Here is a 16,350-nt window from a genome sequence, read left to right on the forward strand (position 1 = left end):
TGGGATGGGGGGGGGGGGGGCATACAAAATTTTGCTGTGGGGCCCTGGGATTTCTAGTTACGCCCTTGCTTTAATTGCATTATGAGAAACAACTCTAGTATGTATTCCTATTACAATGCTGATGTTATAACAGGATAAAATATGCTGGGACTTAAAATATTAAATTAAATCTCTAGTGAGATTTTGTTGATTGGGTTTACATTGACTTTACCCACACCTCACCACACAGGGTCTCAGATATTGAAGTGTCTGGAGAAGAACGGTTCTCATTGTTCCAAGCACCCAATTGAAGCAGCATCCTGGAAAGTACTTTATATGCATGTAGTCACTGAGGATATTCAAGCAAATGTCAGCCGGCCCAGACAGTGAAGCACTGGAGTTTAAAAGCACTTCTTTTTTCCACTTATATAACCGTCATTTTACATTGTATACAGCTGAACGAGGAATGACTATTTATGAGGCTAGAAAACAGATTTTGCTTCATTCACATTTTGTCTCTCTCTTTCTCTCTTCAAATATGTGAACAATGTTACATAAGTGCTGTAGAAACCCCTGACTATTCACACAAAGCTTTTTATGTGCAGCCTTTAGCATGATGAAAGTATCATTTGCCTGGGAATGAAGCAGAGGACATGAAAGAAGGCGCACAGTGAAACACAGTGTGAAATAAACCAGTGTGCCTCAACACTCAGACAAAAACAATCCTTACTCTGTATGACTTTACTCATCTTTCCATCCCCATTACAGTATGATCCACAAGCTAGAGTTTTTAAGGATATCTAGCACAAAGTTCATTCGGAAGAGACAGTCTTCTAAGTTCACACCACCCCGTTGAGATGCGTTGGGTACATTATAACAAAGCATCGCAGCGCACCTACGTTGTGTGCTATCCATTGCCATGCAGTGTGCTGTGAACCCTTCAGTTGGCGATACACTGCTGTCTAGGCAATATGTGCCCTGCATGCAACCTCTCATGATTTTTCAACCGACTTTCGATGATGGAGCCGAGCTGAAAATTCTCACTTGAAGTGACTGCAGCCAATCAGCTGTTCGGGTATACTAAGATGCCACACTCATCACCGTCAGAATACAATAGCCCTGGCTCGGATGGTAGATTCAAAAGTTTCAAACACAGAGTGTATGGCTAGCTCAGCTTAAAAGAACCTGACCTTTTTATCCCATAGTTCTCTTTAGGGTCACTGGAGGACATGTACTAGTGTCCTCTTATAACCCAAAACTCAGTATATAACAGGCTAGGGCCCACTATTTGCTGAGAGCACCACAGCCGGGACAGATGCTGACAATACTGTAGAGATTCACCCCGCTGGCTGATTGACAGCTGGCTCTGCCTATCTAGGAGCACAGCCAGCTATGGCCGCCCCTTCCTCCTGTCCGTCCCTCCAGTCACCACTCTCTGCAGGGAGATGATCAGGAAGTGCAGGGATCTCAAGTCTCCCTGATGTTCAGGGAGTCTCATAATTATTCAGCAATGGAAAATGACAAGCAGCAATCATGGATTTCTGAGATTTGCAGTCCTCTATTGCCATTCTCTATTGCTGTATAATCATTAACCCCATCAATCCATGATTATACAGTAGTTATACAGAGCTGTGTGCGGTCTCACCAGGGCTGCATTTGGATCTCACCAAGGCTGTGTGTGATCTCACCAGAGCTGGGTTTGGGTCTCACCAGGGCTGCATTTGGATCTCTCCAGGACTGTGTGTGGAGTACTTGCACTTTATTTTTCTATGTGTACTCTTCTTGTACTTTTCAGGAGTACAAGTACTCCTGAAAATGCCCTGTATCGCCCTGTAAATGCCCTGATACCGATACTAGTATCAGTATCGGGACATCCCTAATATAAATATATATAGAGAGAGGAAGCACTGTGACTTAGTGGTTAGCACTTCTGCCTTGTAGCACTGGGCTTTGAATCCCTGTCAGGAGTTTGCATGTTCTCCCTGTGCTCGCGTGGGTTTCCTCCGCAAACTCTAGTTTCCTCCCACACTACAAAGACATGCTAGAACGCTAATTGGCTCCTGTCTAAAGTGGCCCTCATATGTATGCATGTGCAATTGGGACCTTAGAGCTAATGGAGAACTTTAAAGGAAGCCTTCCGTAAAATAAAAAGGGGGCTGTTTGGACTGTAATCCTGAAGCTTACTTCACAAAGCTAGTGAATCGCAGGTCTAAAACAATCATGCAGAACAAGAATTCAGACTTTTCATATTTCACTGGTTGCTTGCTTGTTTGATATCAGTGACTCACAGGGCTAGGATCAGGAAACCTGATCCACAAGATAAGACTCACTAGCCAAGTTTACAAAGGACGCTCCCATGTTCTTTCCTAAAGGGTTCACTTTAAACATTCTCTATCCAGAATTGGCACCCTGGAGCGCCTCCTGGCTTCTTCAGGGGTGCCCCAAATGTTCATACAGCCTTTTCATGGTGAAGGCAGGCTTCTGATATGAAGGCAGAACACCCATGAGAAACAGAGGGACTCTGATATGAAAGAGGGATTCTGATGCAATGGGGGGATTCTGATGTGAAAAAGATCTTCTGATGTGAGGGGGCCTCTTGATGTGAATGAGGGATTTCTCATGTGAAGAGGGGGCTTTTGATGTGAACGGGGGACTCTGATGTGAAGGGGGGGACTCTGATGTGAAGGGGGATCTGATGTTAAAGGAGCAGGCTCCTGATCTGCAGGGGGGTCCTGAAGTAAAAAGGGGATCTGATGTGGAAGGGGGGATTCTGATGTGAAAGGGGGGACTTTGATGTGAAAGGGAGGGCTCCTAATTTTAAAGGGGTGCTCTGATATGAAGGAGGAACCCATTTTGTTTGTGTTTTTGCATGGGATCCCTCTTTAAAATCTATCCCAGACCCCTATCTCGGATTAGGGTCTTGTATGCATTGTGGAGGGGCCACACGTTGCTTTTTACATTTAATTTTTTAGACTTTGGACTGGGATTCCTCAGGATTTTGCATAAAATGTAAAGGTTGCTGTGACTGAAAAAAGGTTGAGAAACACTGCCATAGACATTAAAAGGAAGATTCTCAATTAGGAATGGAAAATCTGAAGAGTACACGTAGAAAAATAAACTACAATATAGTACACAATGAGGGGAATTTATCAAAACTGGAGCAGACAAAATCTGGAGTAGCTGTGCATGGCAGCCAATCAGCTTCTCTCTTTCAATTTCAAAGATTAACTGAACAAGCTGAAGAGAGAAGCTGATTGGTTGTGTGCCATAGGCAACTGCTGCAGATTCTGTCTGCCCCAGCTTTGATAAATCCCCCCCCCCCCCCCCCCAAAATCGAATAGATTTCAGAGGATTTTATATATTTTTTACATTTGCTTCCTTCTACATGACAGTACTAATGCTTGTCAACCATAGAAAGTCTATAGGGATTCATGAGTATCAAGGGTATCAAGAGTATCAAGGGTAGTGGGGACACATTAGGGAGAGTTAAGATATCAAATAGATTTTATGAAGGCCACCATAGAAGTAAATGTAAATGACACACTTGTATGTTACATTGGTACAAACTTTCCTTTCCTGGAATTCTACTATAAAAGCTACTTTTCTGACCATGTTACCCCCATATTCAGTATATAAGATGAAACATGGTAACATTCTCTACACTTCACCCCCATCCTGCACCTCCCGCTTACCTGTATTGTGGGGTTCTTCTTCAAACAGGCTACTGGGATTTTTTGAAAATGAGGTGGCTGTGCATGGCTCCACCCACACAGCAGGATCTGTGAATGGAGAAACTACAAGTACCATCAGCCACCCTGGCAGAGGAACTTAGTTCTCAAAAGAATACAAGTGCAGTGATGTCAGCGCACTTGTAGTCCATTCATTCTTCCTCCTCCTCCTGTGCATGTTGCTGAGTGTCCATATTGATGGGAGGAAGAATCTGCAGGAGCCAGAGCATTGCACCCGCCATCCACTGATCCACTGATTGCAATGCATTACTGGCTCCAATGCACAAAAATAATAAATGCACATTTTTCCTTTTATGAAGACTCATTTTCTATATATGGACCATGCCAATTTTTACTTTTTATGCCAGTAATGTTGTCATTACTTATAATACAATATTGCAAATACATCTCCTTGGTACAAAGTAGGCTTTTTTAGGTGGGATTATTACATTGTTTGGATATATTTTAGAGGCTACATTTAAAGGAGGGGTGCCCATTAGGTAGATCTCAATCTACCAGTCGATCGCAAAGCGAAAACTGGTAGATCCCGATCAGCTCACTGACCTGTGTCCTGTCTTCACGTGGTGCTCGTGCGACTGAATGTGTCAGACGCCGCAGATAGGAAGGTGAGAGGAGACTTTGAAAGCTGCTGCAGTGGAGGTAAGAAAAGACAGACAGGAGAGAGACAGCAGAGAGAGAGAGAAGAGACAGCAGATAGAAACAGAGAGGAGAGAGCGCGAGGAGAGAGAGAAGAGAGGGCCAGTTGACTGCAATACACTGCCACGCCCCTGAATGTTTTTTCGTTGGTAGATCTCATTGAGCTGGTCATTTGAAAAGTAGATCTCCAGACGAAAAATTGTGGGTGCCCCTGGTTTAAAGGGTTATTAAACCCTCAGCGGTTTCTGGATACATCTACTGCTAGCAAGCAGTAGATATATGCAAAAACATAAAAATAAAAAAAAACGTTTAAAAAGAGTTTAAATTTACCTGTGTCTGCGCCGTGTGCTCCCGTCCGTACATCTGAAGAGTCTCGGGCGGCTGCAAAGGTTGATGGGGCGGGTGCATGTGCAGTTCAGATGTTCGGCCAGGAGACGAGGAGAGACACAAGGTAAGTCTATGGAGCAGCGTGCACCCACACAGACTCCGTGGGACGTCAGCGGAGAGGAGGACATAGGAGTCAGCGCTGGATCGGGGGGCCGCACCAGCGCTGGAGGGACAGCTGAAAAGGACAGTAAAGAAGAAGATGATCGAATCAAGAGGCATCATTTAAGGTAGGTCCCTACAGCAGGATTGGGAAGGGGCAAAAAAAGTTTGACTTTAATGTCACTTTAAATGATGTGCCCCCTGGGTCACTGCTGCTATGACTACAAAATGATTTGGCTGTCCTGTCCCATTTAAACTTGGAAAAGATGCACATTGGCAGTTTATACAATTACTATTCATTCAGATACAAAGTAGAATTGTTGTTTTGCAGCTTGTCCTGATTATAATGCTGCTCAAAATATGTTTTCGGTACAGTTTTTGGTGGTTATTTACCAGACACATAAAGGCAATTATTTCAATAAATAAAACGTATTATTTACATTTCCTGTATTTGTGCAAATGTAAATAATACCTACAAAGTGAAAATATCTCAAATTAAAAAAACTCATGATTGTAATTAGTAAAAAAAAAATCAACGATGGAGTAAAGTTGTGAATGGAGCTAATTAAGGTTAAAGTGACACTAAACTCAGGAGTTAAACCATAGAAATACATTCAGGTTCCTTAACTATTCACACAAATGTATCTTGGTTGTGTATCACTCGGCTGTAGATCCTCAAATCATCTCTGAATTGGTGTGACACTGTTTTCCTTCTGGAGGGTGGCTACTTTTGTTCCCCCATGGTCCCTCTGTGTGTTGTAAAGTAGCCACCACTCCAAGCTCACTCCTGTGATGGACTACAATCTCAATTCAAATTAGTAAACAAAACATGAGATTGTAGTCCATCACAGGAGTGAGCATGGAGCGGTGGCTACTTTACAACACACATGGACCATGGGGAACAAAAGTAGCCACCTCCCAGAAGGAAGAAAAGCCCAGATAGCAAGCAATTGAGCTGCAAGTTTGAAAATGACTTGCTAAACTATTGCCGACTTGCCAAGCTTCACAATTTGGTTGCACAATTACAGCAAGTCTGCATTGCAAGTCTGCAGAACAACGTGCTTTGCAAAAGTGCTGTACACTTGCAGAGCTCTTGCTAAGACCTGCAGGACTCTTGCTGTAGACTTGCCAAGCAAATTTGCTACAAATTCAAAAAGTGTCAACTAGAACTTGTGCTGCGAGTGTTCTGCAAGTCTACAACTTGCCAGGAATTTGTGCAGGAAGTTAGAAAGAATTACAATTTTACCCCGCCACATGTTTGTGGCATGTTCTGCTTGCTATCTGGGAGTGTCAGCACCAATTCAGAGATGATTTGAGGATCTACAGACGAGTGATACACAAATAAGATACATTTTTTTAAATAGTTAGGGCCGGTGCACACCTACGCGACACCCCACCACGCGGCAATCGTGCACGATTCTGCGCGGCTTGCCGCGCGTTCAGGAGTCGCCCAGGTGTGCACCGATTTTCCAATGGCACCCCAGTCGCGCCGGGCGGATCGTGCTTCTGAACACGATAAAACAGCCGTCCGTCGTGTATCGCAGAAAAAAAGGTACAGGTACCTTTTTCTGCGATACACAACGTCCAGTGCGTTACTAGGTCCAGGGTCAGGTGCGTTGCTAAGTCCTGAGTCCAGTGCGTTACTAAGTCCAGAGTCCATTGTGTTACTAAGTCCAGAGTCCAGTGCGTTACCAAGTCCTGAGTCCAGTGCGCTACTAAGTCCAGAGTGCAGTGCTTTACTAAGTCCAGAGCGTTACTAAGTCCAGAGTCCATTGCGTTACTAAGTCCAGAGTCCAGTGTGTTGCCAAGTCCTGAGTCCAGTGCGCTACTAAGTCCAGAGTGCAGTGCTTTACTAAGTCCAGAGCGTTACTAAGTCCAGAGTCCAGTGCATTTCTAAGTCCTGAGAAAAGTGCGCTACTAAGTCCTGAGTGTTACTAAGACCAGAGTCCAGTGCATTGCTAGGCCCTGTATGTTAGAGCTATATAAATGTATAATAATAGTGTGAGAATGTGGGGGGACCACAAGTACCAGCATGCCATTAGCGGGGGGGGGCCTCCAAGGCCATGCCATTAGCGCTCTAGCCATGTATGGGGCTCCATTATTTCTAATGGCGGCCCTGATGGCGAGTACCATGGTTTTTGCCTATTAGGGTGTCTGTGCACACTCTTACTTGTTTTAGCTCAATTTACTGTGTACTGAAAAAAACAAGGAAATAAGAGCAAGTCATACTGCCACTTCCTGATATTTGCCTGACTATTATATTGACTAAATGGTCACAATACAATCTAAAGCTGACCATACACTTAACATTTGACTTTACTTCACGTTTTACTTCACTTTATAGGTCGCAACTAACAAGGCAAGCAGAATACTCTCACACATTAAAAGGGTATTTATTCAACACACAGCCTACATGAGAGTGGCAAGCTCTCATTTCAGGTGCAGTGCAGCATCATTGCCACACAATCACAGGAAGCTGCATGAGGTGGACTTCACTGGCAGGATCAACAAGTATTTATGACACTTTGCGGAGGGGCTAACAGAAAGATGTAATTGGGGATGCACTTATTATTATTAGGCACTACAGTACATAGTATGTTAATGGGAAGCCATAGTTCTAATTTACAAAACTATTTCACATTGTTTAAGTCACCTGAGCTTTTATTCAGCTCTGTACTCTTGCATTAGGACAGTTGTTCATAGCTTCATGAAACATATCCTGTTGTGTCACATCTACTACATCCCTTAATACAACTAAGCTTAGGACAAATCTCACCGTCTCGGTAGTAAGTCATGATTTTCATAGATAAAGCAAACATTTGTCATATTTGTTTGAGATGGCTAATTACTGCGTTACTCAGTGGAGGCTTGGTCTCTAGGTGGACCTGTATCTTAGAGCCAGCAGGGCAACTAATCCACATGGCTGATGGGTAACCCATACTTATCCCATCTTTCTGTCCTCTAAGTGCACTCACATGACCTTCCAAATTATAGCTCTAAGATCAGTGTTGACTTCCAAAGGTTTCCTAGCACCTACCACACTGTACTGGCAGATCCTGCTGTCAACATCTTAACTGCATGGAGCTCAGCAGTAAAAATAAATCCTTACTCCATATGGTCGCCTTGATTCTCCCCAGTCTGTACTGCTGTCTTCAGCATGCTCTTATTGGCTTATTCAGTAAAGGAAGCTCAAACTGCCCTCCTGATGTACAAAGTGCAGCAAAACATAGCAAATAGTAAAAACATCTTGCGCTGGCTACAGCAAACTTAAATCAGTTGCTATGGGTCACTACAGTATGCACATCATCATTGCTTTTTATATTGTCATGTTACAAGAGCGTGAATGTGCCTGGCTTTAAAAGCAAAGCCAAATCCCAGGTTTAGAAGGTTAGCCTCTTGAAATGTCTGCCCCTGGAAATGTCCCTGGTGCTCAAGGCTGAGCAGCTGTGCCATTTCTGTGTGATCAATCCCTATTTTTAACCTGACTTCATCCATTCTGTGTGTAATCTTTAATGATCAATATATATAAAATAATTTCAAAATGTTGGCAACTCTGCAAAACACAGCTAAGCTTTGCACTGGCAGCCAGCACCAAGCCAACCCACTCACCCACGTCTGTCCTGCAACACAAATGCAGCATTCTAGGTGCTGCCTGGACTAGATCTCCTCCAAACAGCAAAAAGGTAAGGCTGGCAATGTGCATAACACACAGCCCCATCATAGTGTGTAATGAGCTTTAATTATACTCCTGAGGCAATCATCAGTGTCCATACATGGATTGCAGATCTATGCATCAACCCTTCATTAGCAAATGAAGCATACACATAAACCCTGCGAGGAGGTAACATGGATCTGTGGCTGCTTACCTGATGCACAGGACCATTGTGCGATCCTCTGCCCTTTAAACTTTCCACCTTGCACTCCATCGCCTTGCTCTTTTTGTTGCAGTCAGCACTGCAGGGACGATTCCACTGGCATTTAGACAAGAGTATAAAACCAAGCCATTGAGAGGAAGGGAATGGGTGAAGCAGTCACAGTATCCCAGAGTGGAGATTCATGTCTGTGATGTGAAAGTCCTGAGCGATCATCAAGCTGCTATCCAGATCTGACAGCTCCTGGAGAGCGCAGGCTGCGAGCAGTTGTCCCTCCACTATATTGCACATGAACACTGGCTCTTGCAGCACTGCTGGAAAATACTTGGTGTCTACAGAAAAAAAGAAACTTGACAGACCAGTGTTAATTCAATTTTGTAGCCACTCCCTCATCTCTCATGGCTTGCCTAGATCATAAAAACCAGAGGCAAGGTCACCAAGCAACCAGATTTCACGTCATACTGGCAATAAAGTCAGCAGCTCCTATGCAATGTATTACCTGGCTGGCTGCTGCTGAGAGTAGAAAGCTCAGACCTTCTGCTTTCTTATCTCTCTGATAATTCAGTGTACATTACAAGGAAAGCTCTATCTATATGGATGATGTTTATGGCTCTGGATGGAGGTGTGCCTCCAAGGCTTGGACTGTGAACCTGGACTCCTGAGAAATCCATCCTGTGCTCCATCGATACTGGGATTAGACTCTGGACTTTATTGTGTACAGTATAAAATGGACTAGACATATACTTTATGTATACAGAGATCCCAGAAAACATGTGTCAAGATAGTTTACAATGTTACGGTTGTGGTATCCTGGATGAGGATTAGATGATCCCTGGCTGCTTCTACTGATTATAGCAGTATCAGGCAATGATCTTGGTATCTGCTGAAAGTAAAGAATATGGATGCCCAATTACTAAAGGGAAAGTTCCCCTTTTAGCCATGTTTAGGGTGTAACATGCAACGTGTAAAGTAAATGTCACCAGCACACCAAAAGTATTTCAGCAAAAGTCAGTTTATTGACACATTGCCATTCAATTGGGCCCGAAAGCGCTTGTACTGAGAGTAAAGTATATGGAAACCCAATGACAGAAATGTTAAAGGCTAACGCCACCTTTTAGGCCTTGTTCAGGGTGTAACAGAAAATGTGGTCACTGTCCGCAGTCCCCCATCCCCAAAACTGCAACCCCCTCTTATTCTATCAGGAAATGATCTTGGCATCTATGATCCTGTAGAGCAGCGGTTCTCAACCTGTGGGTCGGGACCCCTTCGGGGGTCGAATGACAATTTGTCAGGGGTCGCCGGGAGTCTCCCGCTATTAGATAGCAGCTCCCGGCCGCCCGGGAGAGAAACACTTTCTCCCGGAAAGGTTTAATCTGCTCTGCTTTTTTTAAATTTTATTTCTGACATCGGAGCCCCGGCCCCCGTAAGTCAGAAAAAAATAAATAAATCAGCATTGGAATGCATAGCTAGATTCCTATTGGCTATTTCACTTTGCAATTGCAAACTAGCTATTGCACCCGCCCACTGCTGCTGTCAATCAGCAGAGGGGGACCTGCAGTTCTCCATCAGGTCCCCATCTAGTGATTAGAAAGCTGACACCCTCGGCTTCTGTTATATGGTTTGCCATTTTAGCTGTTACAACAGTGGTTCTCAATCTGTGGGTCGCTGTGTGATTTTTTCTGTGCTAGGTGAGAGTCCTCCTCAGCCCTCTCCTAGCGCAGCAGTGTCAGTTCTCCCGCCACGCCGCCAGATGTCGCTGCAGCAGCCGCGTCAACCCTAAATTTTACCGTTGGGGGTCACCACAACTTGACAAATGTTACCAAGGGGTCCCGGCCCTAGAAAGATTGAGAACCACTGCTGTAGAGAGTAAAGTATATGTAAACTCAATTGCTAAAATGTTAAAGGCTAACTCCACCTTTTAGGCCATGTGTAGGGTATTACATCAACGCGGTCACAGTCCGCAGCCCCTTACCCCCAAACTGCACCCCATCTTATTGTAGCTCAGGTGCTTCTCCCCAGCAGGCTCTTGTCTATATTTTAATTCGGTGTGGTTGCACCGTCGCAGAGGGACTTGTAAGTCTCAATGGACTACAAGTGTGGTGATGTCACTGCAATTGTAGTCCATTGACAACCCTGTAACCAAAAGTCTGTACCTTAGTATAGACAGGGGCTAGAGGAACAGTCTGCAGGAGCCTGGGCATTGCACCCCAGGTTTTTTAAAGTCAATGTATGTCCATTTATTTTATGTTTTACTTTTTGCAAAAGGTGGAATCCCAGTATCGATGGAGCACAGGATGGATTTCTCAGGAGTCCAGGTTCACAGTCCAGTCCAAGCCACAGTCTTGCCTTCAGGTTTGCACAGATGTTCCAGCTCCTCTCTTGTACTGAAATTGAATACTTTGATTTCACTGCACACTGACATTCTCACAATGTCCATTAGAAGCTGCAGCAAGTCAGATAGAGCCCATCTCATTTCCTGGCTGGATGACGTCCAGCATTATCTAGGTAGGCAAACCCTGGCACTTCAGCTGTGTTGAAACTGGAAATCCCATCAGCCCTCTGCCTCTGGGAGTCATCCCAGTGGGTGTGAGAGTCTCTTAATGTCTCATGGAATTTGTAGATCCACAACAGCTGCAGGGAGGGAGTTTGCCTACCCCTGTTCTAGGGCTTTGCTCCCAGCCTTACTGTCCCTGACTTGCCTTTCATTCATTGGATATTAGTTCTTTAAATCTCGGAGGCTTAGCATCAAATGTGGGCATTAGCTAGGGCAGTAAATGCAATCTGTCTTGCAATGCCCACTCCTCCAGAATGACATCCATTCATCAAAGCATTTTGATATTTCAATAACTCTTCCCAAGAACCAGCCCACAGCTTGCATCAGGGCTGAGGGAATGCAGCATTTCTGCAGATCGCACTGGACTGGAATGCAGGCACTAATGTGCTATGCGTTCGGGTGCAAGCGATCACACTGTAGGCGGGGGGCGTGGCTGCAGTGCCATTGACTTCCATGCACCGCCACGCCCTTCCCGCCCCTGAATGCAGGGAGGCGGCCTGGTTGTATTTCAGTGCGTTCCAGAGGCCGAACACTCTGGAATGCACTCTTTATGGTGTGAACCGGCCCTAAAAGTGTACTTAAACCCAAAATCAAAAAGTTGCAGACTAGACTGTAAACATAATGCTGTCTTTTTTTTATTGATGAACTAGAAGGCAGACTAAGTACCTGGTGATCCTGTAAGTCCACTCATCAAAGAGGTACTTTACCCATGTCTTCAAAACAACAACAAATGAACAGAAATGTTTAGTAATGACAATCTACAAATACATACTTCCAGATAATTGCCTTTTTTTCTTTGCATTCCTTATTTCTCTTTTCCTTTTTGCCTTTCCCTGAGATCTCGTGAGATTACAGATGAGATTTCCCAGCAATGCTCTGCTGATGTAACCTTCCCAGGATGCAATGCTTGGGCACATTACATCATTTGTGCCAAAGAGAACCAGGAAGTAGAGAGCCAGAAATTGTAAGTAAAATAAAAATATGTTTGTTTAACTAATGAATGTAAGATGATTTCATATCAGCATGCAGAGCTGCATGCATATATGATTTTTAGTCAAAGGGGGTAAAGGTCCGCTTTAATGTAGGGCTTCCTGTTGTTTCCTTGCCATGCTAATTATAGTATAAAATCCATGGCACTGTAGTCAGGTTGCATCCCATTTCCTTTGCTGAGACCTGTCTGTGCTGACATTCAGCATGCCTATAGTGCCATAGTGAGCCTGTGATATCACTGACATACACGTCCCTTGCACAGTGCGTAGCGCCACAAGACGACATGTGCACGTATTTTGGCACACATTTGAAAGCCTATGGTCATGACTATCTATATATAGTAGAAATCTAAAAATTGCTAGTCCACAGGACAAGGGATGGGCAACACCAGCCCTCCAGCTGTTGTGGAACCACAAGTCCCATGATTCATTACTGAGAGTTACAGGCATAATTTCCAGAGGCAAAGGCATGTTGGGATTTGTAGTTAAAGGAGAACTATGAGGTGAGTGCTTTTCACTCACCTCATAGTTCTAGCCGACCTGTGACAATGAGACTGTCACAGGTCGGCTCAGTAGATCGGGAGGTGAGCGAACACATACCGGTGTTCGCTCACCTCTCGATCCTGTCACGGCTCTCTGCCGTGACAGGGGAGGGGCTGGATTCCCCCCTCCCCGCTCCGATCCTCCAGCGCTGACTGGCGGAAATGACGGGGGAGAGGGCGGGTACAGCTGGCTCTGCCTCTAGATAGGCAGAGCCAGCTGTTACTCACGCGGCTGGGCGGCGTCTCAGTATACTGCGAGCAGTAGCTTGCGGTATACTGAGCTTATGGTGAAGGGAGGACGCTAGTTTGTGTCCTCCCGTTACCCTAAGGAGAACTATGGGTAAAAACCCTAACCCCATAGTTCTCCTTTAAAGCACAGCTAGAGGGCTGGAGTTGTTTACCCCTGCCATGGGGGGTGTACAGGTGTGAGAGCTGAACTGTTTAAGGTACTTATGTAGGGAAAGTGTAAGAAATACATTTCCTCTAAATATCATTTCTGTATTTAAAATAAAATAAGGATTGTGATTGGTTGCTATGGGCAGCAATAAATGTTCTTGTTGGAAGTCTTTTCATGTATCAGCCCCAAAAGATGCTAGCATGTTCCCCATAGCCACAGAAAAAGTTTTCTATCCCTTGCAGGTATTATTCTTGATAGCTAACATTAATAATAATGCACCACCTAGAGGATGATTACCCACTAGCAATAGAGGTCTGATACCTGCAGTATTGACAGCTGTAGATAAAAGACGATGGAGGGTCTAATGTCTTTAGTGGTAGAAGATACATTCAGAGATGCTGATATTGGTCTTTGCAATACATGTAGCGGTCGATTTACTAAAGGGTTACAGAATATTCACTTGGCAAACTGAATGTTTACTTAGCTTAGTAAATAAGGTGACGCTGTTTCACTTCCATCCTCCAATCATGAGGAAGCAAAACCCCTGTTTTTTCATTTGGATTTGGTATTGAAGCCTCACCCTATTCACTAATCTACATAACAATCCATTTGCTTAAGTGGTCTGTGCCACTAAAACTGGAGAAAATGACCACTAAACTGAAGTTGTAACCTGTATCAACCAATCATAATTCCTGTTTCTTTTTGCTGTAAAATAAAGGGTAAAAAACCTAACTGGTTTCTATTATAAACAGCTCCAATTTTGTGCTATTTTTTTCTGCAGTTTTAATGATTCAACCCTGTAAGGTAGAAAGGTAGTAAGGTATCTGCTCATGAAAATGTCAGTAACATACCTTTCACTGTGTGGGCCCAATTGGTAGATGATGTCATCACGAGTGTATCATAATTACATCATCACGATGTTGCCAGTTTTCATTATGCACACTGAGAGACAAGAGAGGTAGTAGCTATGCTGCTGATGTCATATGAAAGGCAAATCATTCAGTGGTCCAGTCATCACAAAATGATCAAAGCTTTGTCCAGCTATACAAAGGTTGTGGCAATAGAGACAAATAACTTTTCTGATGTTCATTTTGACTGTTTAGTGGCATAAGGGGGTTTGCAGAGTTTGGGTGACCTGGGTTATCTTTGTTTTAAAGTCATTAGAAATGTATTTTCAAAATGACTTACTTAAACATATTTATGTAATTAATTACAAAGTAGTAATTTTATTTAATGAGTCACTGTCACTCTGCCCATTCAGGGCTAATAACCCCCCAGCAAAGTATTCTTACATATGTGTGCTCCTTATCACCTTCTCGCTCCTTTGCTTTGATGGAGCTGAGTTTTTAGGAATGAGTGACCATGTGGCCTTCTCCCCAGTTGACAGTGTTTAGCCCTGAACAGCCAATGGCTCGGGCCTGAGCAGGGGGCAGCGATGCCATCCACTCATGTAAGCCTCCGTTGTGGAGCCTATCCAGAGTGGACTCCTGCATTTGGAAGGAAAAATGTAGTTTCCCTTTAACGCAGGTCTGCAAAACCCTTGTCGTATAAGCTTGCCTATAGACATGTCTATTCACCGAAAATGTTGCAAATAAACAAATCCATTTTATAAAATATAATCACCTGAAATGTATACAAATATCACTGCTGTGTAATTTCTATAATACCTCCAATATGTGTTTTCAATTAGAATGCACACGGTCACTAGCAAGGCTTTTGTAGCTGGCAGAGCTGTAGGACAGCTGAATATATGTCTGTCTAAGCCACACTGGAGGCCTGTAATTTTTTCACATTACCATGGTTGCCTGACATTAATTAGATGGTTGACCAAGGTATAAAGAAGGGCCAACAAATCTTAAAAATGCAGCGATGGTCTTTTAAGTGTTTTTCCCCCTTAAAGATACTATAACATTATTATAACATTTAAACCCAATACTACTTGAAGTGGCATTGTTTATAGTATGTGCAACACTTTTCATGACAGCCCTTCTAACCACATAGTATAATTTGGACTGCAAGTACGCTGTCCACGAAGCAAATCATTTTACAGTTTGTAGCATTCTGTATTTTCATGTTGTTCGAGCATTCTGTAGCAGAGTGTGTTCTATTATGGATAGTTCATAGCCTAGCCAAATCAGTGGGCCTGGAGAACCTGCTGATGCATGTTGGGAAAACTATTAAATATCTGGGACACTTCTTGTTCTGTCTCTTCTCTTTTGCTGTGTGAGGATATCATCCTAGAAAACTTCGCAGGCCTTGGGCTTAGGAATAGAAAGATGGTGGCTGCTGGAGATAAGAGTGTATGGCCTAGAGAAAACATGCTGTGACTGTCCCCCGTGTATTGAAAAGTGGTGATGACTGGTGGGAAGCATACACAGGAACCTTTTCATGTTAACCTGCTTGGATACCACTAGAACATGCCAAGGAGCCAGCACTCTGTAAGAATCTATCCAGCATAGTTTGTGAATTGAAGGCACAAAGAGAGAATTTGAAATGATTTAGAAGAGATAAAGGCCTTCATTGAAGTTGGAGATCTACTCTATTTTTGGGAATATCCAGACCCATACCTCACCTTCCCTCCTATATTGCCATGTGAAATAAACCTGTTTACTATTTTAAAACTAACTAAAGCCTCACATTTACATTGAGAGCTTGTCCACAGGCCACATGCCATTTTAGGACTTAATATCCATTTTCATTTTTTTTTTTATAAATTCTTTATTTATCATGTACAACAATACAAAAAAGGGAAAAAATACAAAGTCAGGTCACACAGTGAGAAACGAGTATAAGTCAAGAAAATACCAACAGCACATGAAAGTGATAACAAATGCAGTCTAGAGAGCATCTTCACATACAAAGAAGAGATTATGGCTAATGGAGAAGGATCAGCGGATCCAACAAACGCAAAATAACCCTACCAAGTGGTCTACAGGTCGCTGGTTCTTTAAAGAAACATATTTGGTAAAACATACATTTTTGTATAATATTTACAGAACGAACCAAATAACCATAGATACATGAAGAAAGAACATGTGGGACAGAGAGAGGGGATAAGAGATAAAAAAGTAAAAGAAGGATAAAGAAAAAAAAAAAGGGGGGTGGGGTAGGGGGGTTAGGGTTGAGAGTCATTAGACCCCCTCACT

The 16,350-nt window shown here is 43.5% G+C and overlaps 1 protein-coding gene across 1 annotated transcript in view; it reads right to left on the reverse strand.

Moving 5' to 3' along the window:
- Positions 1-8,877, reverse strand: part of PDE8A (phosphodiesterase 8A) — a 213,656-nt gene extending 204,779 nt beyond the window's left edge. Inside the window, exon 1 of the mRNA XM_018576709.1 lies at positions 8,717-8,877. Within this exon, the coding sequence (XP_018432211.1) occupies positions 8,717-8,776 (60 nt within the window). The 5' untranslated portion in view covers positions 8,777-8,877. The remainder of the gene's footprint in view (positions 1-8,716) is intronic.
- Positions 8,878-16,350: the final 7,473 nt, after the last annotated feature.

This window comes from Nanorana parkeri, unplaced genomic scaffold (genome assembly GCF_000935625.1).
Source record: "Nanorana parkeri isolate BGI_ZX_2015 unplaced genomic scaffold, ASM93562v1 scaffold74, whole genome shotgun sequence".
Lineage (NCBI taxonomy): Eukaryota > Metazoa > Chordata > Amphibia > Anura > Dicroglossidae > Nanorana > Nanorana parkeri.